The sequence below is a fragment of the Vipera ursinii genome, assembly GCF_947247035.1.
Source record: "Vipera ursinii genome assembly, chromosome: 2".
Classification (NCBI taxonomy): domain Eukaryota; kingdom Metazoa; phylum Chordata; class Lepidosauria; order Squamata; family Viperidae; genus Vipera; species Vipera ursinii.
This window is the reverse complement of record NC_139513.1, coordinates 10,690,090-10,697,876: the sequence shown is the minus strand read 5'-3', so window position 1 is coordinate 10,697,876 and position 7,787 is coordinate 10,690,090. Positions and strand designations below refer to the sequence as shown.

General features: G+C 46.6%; 1 protein-coding gene across 2 annotated transcripts; it reads right to left on the bottom strand.

The window, feature by feature from the left end:
• Nucleotides 1-720: 720 nt before the first annotated feature.
• Nucleotides 721-7,288, bottom strand: LOC310634051 (uncharacterized protein). Of its 2 annotated transcripts, none has more exons than XM_083352096.1 (3): nt 7,128-7,288; nt 5,103-5,358; nt 721-3,490 (listed from the first exon to the last, which is right to left on the bottom strand). In XM_083352096.1, the coding sequence occupies exon 3, from the start codon at nt 3,398-3,400 to the stop codon at nt 1,982-1,984; it is 1,419 nt and encodes a 472-aa protein (XP_083208222.1). In that variant the 5' UTR covers nt 3,401-3,490; nt 5,103-5,358; nt 7,128-7,288; the 3' UTR covers nt 721-1,981. The 2 variants fall into 2 exon arrangements, with proteins under 2 accessions (XP_083208222.1, XP_083208223.1); XM_083352097.1 differs by lacking the exon at nt 7,128-7,288 and adding an exon at nt 6,813-6,914.
• Between the last annotated feature and the right edge of the window lie 499 nt (nt 7,289-7,787).

The following is a 7,787-nucleotide window of genomic DNA, read 5'->3' as shown; positions in this document are numbered from 1 at the left end:
CACCTAAATGCAAGGATGGGCACCGTTATATACTTTAAGAAACCATAATTTCCACGTTTCTTGCCTTCCGTTAACAGGTCCTTCCTCTTTTCTCCTCATAACCCAACCAGTATTTCACCTTCCTTCTGGAATTCCTTCTTGCTCCAGTTCCATTTTGCTTACAAAGCAAATATAGCTGCAAAATATTTCTGTCACGGCTTCCCCAGAGACGGAGAGGTGGGGAGGGTCTGCTAAGTCAAAAGGGGCTGGCAGCTGCCATGATGCTTTGGGGCTTTGCTGCCCCAGAGTCCGAAGGCGACTTTAAACTAGGATTCCGTTTGCTGCCCCAGAGTCCGAAGGCGACTTTAAACTAGGATTCCGTTTGCTGCCCCAGAGTCCGAAGGCGACTTTAAACTAGGATTCCCTTTGCTGCCCCAGAGTCCGAAGGTGACTTTAAACTAGGATTCCGTTTGCTGCCCCAGAGTCCGAAGGCGACTTTAAACTAGGATTCCCTTTGCTGCCCCAGAGTCCGAAGGTGACTTTAAACTAGGATTCCGTTTGCTGCCCCAGAGTCCGAAGGCGACTTTAAACTAGGATTCCCTTTCCGCCCAGGAAGTCAACTAACTCTCCCTTAACATTATTCACCATTGTGGTGAACAATGTGGGAAAACGGCACTCCAGACAAATTAACAACAGGCTATAGGTTAGTATAAATGCTTTTATTCAGGCTGCACAATGGACAGAAATGATTTTGTGGTAAAGCGTAAAAAATTTTCCCCTCGCCTGGGTGTTACTAAAATAAGGTTCTGACCTAGAGGGAGAAAATATCCTCCAGATGCCAACTTAAGCCTCAGGGTCTTTTTTTGCCCCCTTATCCACCCTCGTATTCCCAGTGGAACATACGGTTCCATAAAGTTCCCGGAGAAACAGAACATCCACGAGGCCTTAAAAGTTTTCCTTTAGAATCCTGAAAGAGGATTTCCGCTCTCATTTTAGAGCTGGCGACCGGGGTCTCGTCCACTGGGAATGCGAGAGGGTGGATAAGGGGAAATTTTTCCTCACTGTATCACAATTATAAACTGCTTTGTGTTTTTTTTAAAAGACTTCAGGATAAAACGTTTTCTATACTACAGACATTTCTAGGGCTCCTCTCACAAATGTATGACAATTGTCTCATTTCAAGGAACAGATTTTTCTACACACCAAGCTCTTGATGCAGTTTGACACCTGGAAAGTGTGTCCAGTAGTCCAGAGTTTCTCTTCAGGGCATTAAAATATTTCACGCACACCAAACGCACAATTTCTTTTTCTTGTGGATCCTTTGGGGCCTCCAGAGGTCTCAGTGAGGTCAATATTTTGCAATATTTCAAGCGCCCTTCTGTGAATGCTCCAGGTTTTATCAAAGGTATCATTACAGGCAGTCCTCGACTGATGACATCACTTAACAACTGTTCAAAATTGTGACAACTGTCAATGGCCCATAAAGCATTTCTGGCCATGGTAACATTTAAACCCCTGTTCCCCAAAGTTGTGTGAATAAATTATGGGCGCTTGGCAACCGGCTCCCCTTTATGACCAGTTCCACGATCTTGCAGCCATGGGATCACAATGTGCAACTTTTTTGTCAGTCTTCTGCAGAAAATGCAAACTTGAAAGAGTACGTTTACACTTAGGACTGCAGTGACAAATGTGTTCTCAATTCCACCATAAGTCGAGGACTAGCGGCACTTTGCAAAACATAATCTACCCTCCTCAAGATTTGTAAGTCTTTTTTTCTTGTGTAATTTCTCTGGTAAGTTACTAATGTAGATGCTTTGTTGAGTCAAACCCTTCTCACACTCCCAACACTTAATGCTCTTTTGCTTTATTGTGTACTTAAGACATTGTGACTAGGAAAAACATTTTTTGCACCAAACAATTATAGGATTTCCCTTCTGTCACTGTGTGAAGTTCCTGGTGACTGGTAAGGCATGACTTTTAAAAAAGATGTTTCCCACATTGTTCACGACAGAAGAGATTTATCTCCATTATGGACTTCCTGATTTATTTTTAGCTTTGATTTAAAATGAACAGGTTTCTCACTCTCTGCACACTTGTAAGGCCACTCTCCTGTGTGATTTCTGGTGTGCTTGTGAAGTGATGAAGACTGGGCAAAACATTTCCCACACTCCAGACATTTGTATGGTTTTTCTCCAGTGTGGATTCGCTGATGTCTCACAAGAGTTTGTTTTTGAGAAAAATATTTATTGCAATCCGAGCATTTATGGGGCTTCTCTCCTGTATGGATTTGGCTGTGACGTTTAAGGTGAGATGAAAGAACAAAGGCTCTCCCACAGTCTAAACATTTGTAGTTTTTTTCCTCTGTGTGAATTTTCACATGTCTCCAAAGGGCTGATGTGGTACGATAAAATCTTCCACATTCGTTGCATTGATAGGGCTTCTCCCCTGTGTGGGTTTTGTGATGTTTCCAAAGTACATCCTTATAAGCAAAAGATTTTCCACATTCTGGGCATTTGTATGGTTTCTCTCCTGTGTGGAGCCTCTGGTGCGTTCCAAGATGGTGTTTTTGGGTAAAGCATTTCCCACACTCTTCACATTTGAATGGTTTCTCCCCCGTGTGGGTTCTCTCGTGAACCTGAAACGCTGTTTGAGTAACAAAACCTTTCCCACACTCCCCACATTTATAGGGTTTCTCCTCTTTGTGACTCTTCTGGTGTCTCTGAAGTTCAGAAGAATACATAAATCGTTTCCCACATTCTGAGCATTCATGGGGTCTCTCTCCCTTGTGACGTCTCTGATGTTGCACCAGGTGTGACTTCAAGGCAAAACATTTCCCACATTCAGGGCACTTTTCATTTTTCTCCCCTCTGTGTGTTTTCAAATGCTTCCGAAGAGATGAATTGTCGGTGAAACATTTTCCACACTCAAAGCATTTGTAAGATTTTATTCCTGTATGAATCTTTTCATGGTGCCAAAGATCTGCCTTCCGAGGGAAGCTCTTCCCACACTGCCAACACTCGTAAGGTTTCTCCCCGGTGTGAATTCTTTCGTGGTCTCTGAGATAGGCTTTTTCACGGAAAAATTTCCCACATTCCAGACACTGGTAAGGTTTCTCTCCAGTGTGGATTTTCTGATGTCTAAGAAGGTTTGACTTTTGACCAAAGGATAAATCACATTCCTCACATTTGTGGGGTTTTAATCTGGGGGAGCTTCTGAGATCTTTGGCACCTTTTCCAAAAAAGGATTTCTCACCCTCCAGTCCTTGACTGGATCCAGTTCCCACGTGGACCTTCCAATGGGTCAAAAGGAGGGACCAGCGAGCAAAGACTTTCCCACACTCTGAGCATTCATGGGTCCTTTTGTGGGTTTCCAGAGTGCTGCTTGTGTCTGACGGGGGATCCAAGAGCTTCCCGCTCTCCATGCTTTTTGGTGACTGCTGCCTTGTGCCAATTTTCTATTATCTGTTGATAGTTGGCTTGCAGGTAAATTTTCGCTCACAATCTTTTATCCCCTGTCAGAAGGAGAAAGAAGCAAAGAGTAATATCTCCTTTTGAGACATGTAGAGAATCACAAAATATTGGCCTTGGAAGGGACCTTGAAAGTCTTCCAGCCCAATGTAGGCTGCATAGTACGACTGACCCATACATCGTTGGGAGAGATGTCCTCAAATTATGACCACAGTTAGGACTGAAATTTTGGTCGTTCAGTGAAGCAGTGGTTAGGCGAGCAGTCACACGACCGCTTGGGTCCACAACTATAATCCCACACTCCTAGTTGCAATCATGAAGTGATCCTGAGGGTTCTTAAATGGAGGGAGGCTCGGGCAACTGTTGTTGGGGGAGACTCAGGGGTGGGGTGGGGGTCATGGAGACCAGGCAAAGGCCACCCATGAGTTGGGGGGAAGGTGCTGAAGTGGGATGCAAAGCTGCAGCCACTCCTGGAAGCCTGAGCCGCCCCAGCACAGCCATGCAAAGCAGCCCTGATTGACAACAATGCGGAGACTGGGCCTTAACTAGAGGCCTGGGGCCTTTAGCAGTGTCATCCAACTGCCATTGACCCCAGGCCTGGACTTCAGCCCAGCGTCACTGCTGCCATTGAGAAATGAGGCCTTAATCCCCAAAGTGGAGGCCTTTGCAGCCTTGCGCCATTCTCCAAGCTGCATGTTCCATACTGTTGCTAAGCAACGTGTCCCAATTATTCAGGGCCCCCTCAACTTCCACATTTCCTATGCCAGGACTCACAGGGTCTCCCCTGCCCACTTCAGGCAACCCCACATTCCTTAACTGGGACTTTGTCTGCTTGTGAAGTAGCTTAACATCCATTACCATGAGGGCAGGATTGCAGTCATTGAGCAAAGCGGTCACGTGACATCTCACTTAATGACCGCTACTCTCAAAGACTGAGATTCCGGTCTGAACTGTGGTCATAATGTGAGGAGTACCTATAGGGAACCCCCCAAATTAAGGCATCGCATAAGCAAGAGAGGAGGGAAGAGAGTTCAGGTTAGTTTCTGATCCCCTTTTCTTGCTTTTTCGAATTGTTGCACCACTGAGGTCAATCCCATCATGATGTCTTGATCCTCACTTCGTGATGCATTTTACACATTTTATAAAATACTACGAAAAGGGGAAAAAATGAACCCAGGAAATTATAGACCAATCAGCCTGACATCAATACCTGGGAAGATCCTGCAATGGATAATCAAAACAAGGAAACTGCAAAAGTCTAGAAACACAGCTATTACTAGAAGCCAACATGGGTTTGTGAAAAGTAGATCACGCTAGATAAACCTTGTTGTATTCTTTGAAAAAGTGACTAAAATAGTGGAACAGCTAAATCCCATCGACGTACTATACTTGGATTTCACTAAGGCATGTGACAAAGCAGACCACAGCACACTTCTTGACAAGATAGAAAAAATGTGGGATATACAGCATCGCCCCCAGACGGATTCATAACTTGGTTGAGCAACCACACTGGACACGTAGTCCTGAATTAAGCCTTCATCCAGCAACTTGGGAGTGAAACACAATTTCTCTGCATTGCTGCTTTGTCAAATAAAGATTTAAAAAACATAATGTTTATTCTCCAAACCAAGATTTAACCAAGATTTGTTTACTCACCTTTAAAGTTATAGCTAAGAGTTTTCTGGTACACTTGTTCCCCCTCTGGGTCAAGGTCAGGGATGACCCTCACTGCTGACTGGTTTAATTTCTCCTTAATCCATTGGCCCTTTGTGTAGGAAGCTGCTTCTCCAACTGGGCCACGATTTCCAAATTCTCTATTACGGCGTCCCAGCCAAAAGTTGGTGGGTCCCGATCCAAGAACAACACACCCCTTCTCCTCTGGGGAGCTCAAGGCCACATCCTCACTGGTCTCCTGCAAAGAGAAAGGAAAAAGGCTCAGATGCCGAGGGTAATCTGAATATCATCTGCAAACGACTTAGAAAAGGGATGAGAAATATGGAATTATTAGTTGAGGGTAGAAAATAACGGAGATAGATTCCTGATTCAAGAAGATCTTGATGAGCCCAAATGGAAGAAACCAGCAAGATGAAGTCCAACAGGGACCAAGGCAGAGTTGTGAGTAGGAAAACTCAATATAACATGAGAGAGAGCAGATGGGGCAGAGCACGTGTGGAAATTGCTGCTTTTTCTGGCTCTTTTTGGAGGCTACAAGGGCCACAAAGATTCCAGGTAGGCATTTTGAAAAATATTTACAATTATCCTTCCATTCTTCCATCCTTCCGAGGTAGGTAAAATGAGGACCCAGATTGTTGGGGGCAATTAAGCTGACTTTGTAATAATGCCGCTTGGGGGTGTGTGTGAAAGCCCTAATAAGCAGGCATATACATAGAATGAAGGCTACTGCTAAGCTTGTAAGCCGCCCTGAGTCTTCGGAGAAGGGCGGGATATAAATGGAATTAAAATAAAAATAAATAAAAGCAGGCTTTTGGCCATCGGCTCGTTTTGTTACCTGCTCACAAGACCAGCCTCAAAACTTCTGACGACCTAAAAATCTTCACCGGGGTCCTGTCCAAGCCGGGAATAAACAAGCATGGAGACCGCTTTAGAAAGAAGGATGTAGTTTATCGAAGAGGAGAGCCAGACAGAAAGATGGCTCTGGGAAAAACTGACCCACGTGTAGCTGGGATTCGTGGGTTTTTAATACCTCCTTTGGGCTTTGGATTTGGGAGTTCTTCCTGTTTTGAGGCTTTGTATTTTGTCATGTACTTTGACCTGAGTCGTGAGCGTGTCCTTTTGGTAGTTAATCCTGTTATATTTCCTGTCCTTAGAATTTGGGTGGGGATATGTAGATTTTAATGTTCTTTGTCTTCCTAATCTCTTCCATTTCTAAGCTGGAAGGCTCCAGCCTTTGCAAAAGGATGATTGAATTTGCATTTCTAAAAGCTGGCTTCTGCCTGGGGACTGGGGTTGATTTCTCTCTTTTAAAAGATCTCCCTCCATTATTCCTTCCGGGGAAGGGAAAAATATTCTGCCTTTTTAATATTCCCCAAAATATTTCTTATCTCTGGATTCTTCCCACACTTCCTTGGTGCTTTGTAAAATACCCACCCAGGTGCCTCCTCTAGGCAAAAAAAGAAAAGCTTTTGAAAGCGGAAGCAAAGTAAACATTAGCATCAAAACAAAGGACTTTATTTTTAGTTTTTTTACACTGAGCTAAAAGAAAGAGGAACTCTTGGGGGGGGGGGTTAAGAGTACATGAGCTCAATTCAAATCATTTAAACCTTGTCTCCAAAGGCACACACACACACACACACACACACACACACACACACCCGCATCGCAATGAGGTCAGTCTGTGTTTAATACCTCATTACAAAGCTCCGTTTACTCCATTTTTTGCAACTGCACTTGCGGGATGTGCATGCTCGGAGACCTCCTGTTCTGCCGGACCACGGAGAGACCTTCCAGACGAGAGCAACTTCCCCAAAAGCTCCTTCCCGGATCCACCCGGAGCCCCGCGGGGAGTCTCGGCCGGGCGAGGAGGGGGCAGATCCAGCCCCGGGAGGGATCCCCCTTTGCCCCCCAGAAGGGAAGGGAAGGGATCCGCTCCCTGCAGGCGACGCCAGAGCCGAATCTCCCCAAGGAAATCCCTGCAGGACGAAGAGGCGGATCCCCAGCTACCTTTCTGCTGGCGGGGAAAAGCTCTCCCTGGCGGGAGGGGCGCCCCCAAAGCCGGAGGGAGGAGAGCAGCCAGACCTGTCCGGAATCGGGATCCAGAAGCCTCTCCCGAGGGATCCAGCGCCGATCCTGCCGGGCCGAAGAGGAATACAGGAAGGGAAGCGGAGATCCAGCGAGTGGGAGGGTCGAGGCGGAGGCGGGGAAAGCCAGGAGGAAGGTCGGGAAGAAGCCCCGGGAAGATCCCTTCCGGATTCCGAAGATCCTGGAAGGGCAGCCGGGCAGATGCTCCGGAGAGGACGGAAGGAGGCGGATTGCCAGGGAATCCTCGGAGGGAGGAAGTGGGAAAGAGCCGGGAGCGCACAAGGGGACCCACCGTCCCTTCGAGGGGGGATCTTCCCCGGCTGGGGAGGAGGGAGAGGGAGGGGCTGCCCAGGGTCCCTTCCCGGGGGGGGGGTCCTCCGTGGCCGGAGGGGGGAGAGAGGATGCAGAAACCGAGTCGCAAACCACCTTTAAACCCCCCCCCCCGCCATCCATCCCCCTCTGCCTTTCCCAACATCTGGATCCTTCCAGGTATTTTTTTTAGTTGTAGGGTCTCTGCCGGCATCTGCCCACATCAGATTCTGAGGGCTGATAACGGAGAATCTCTTTTGGATCCACCCGATA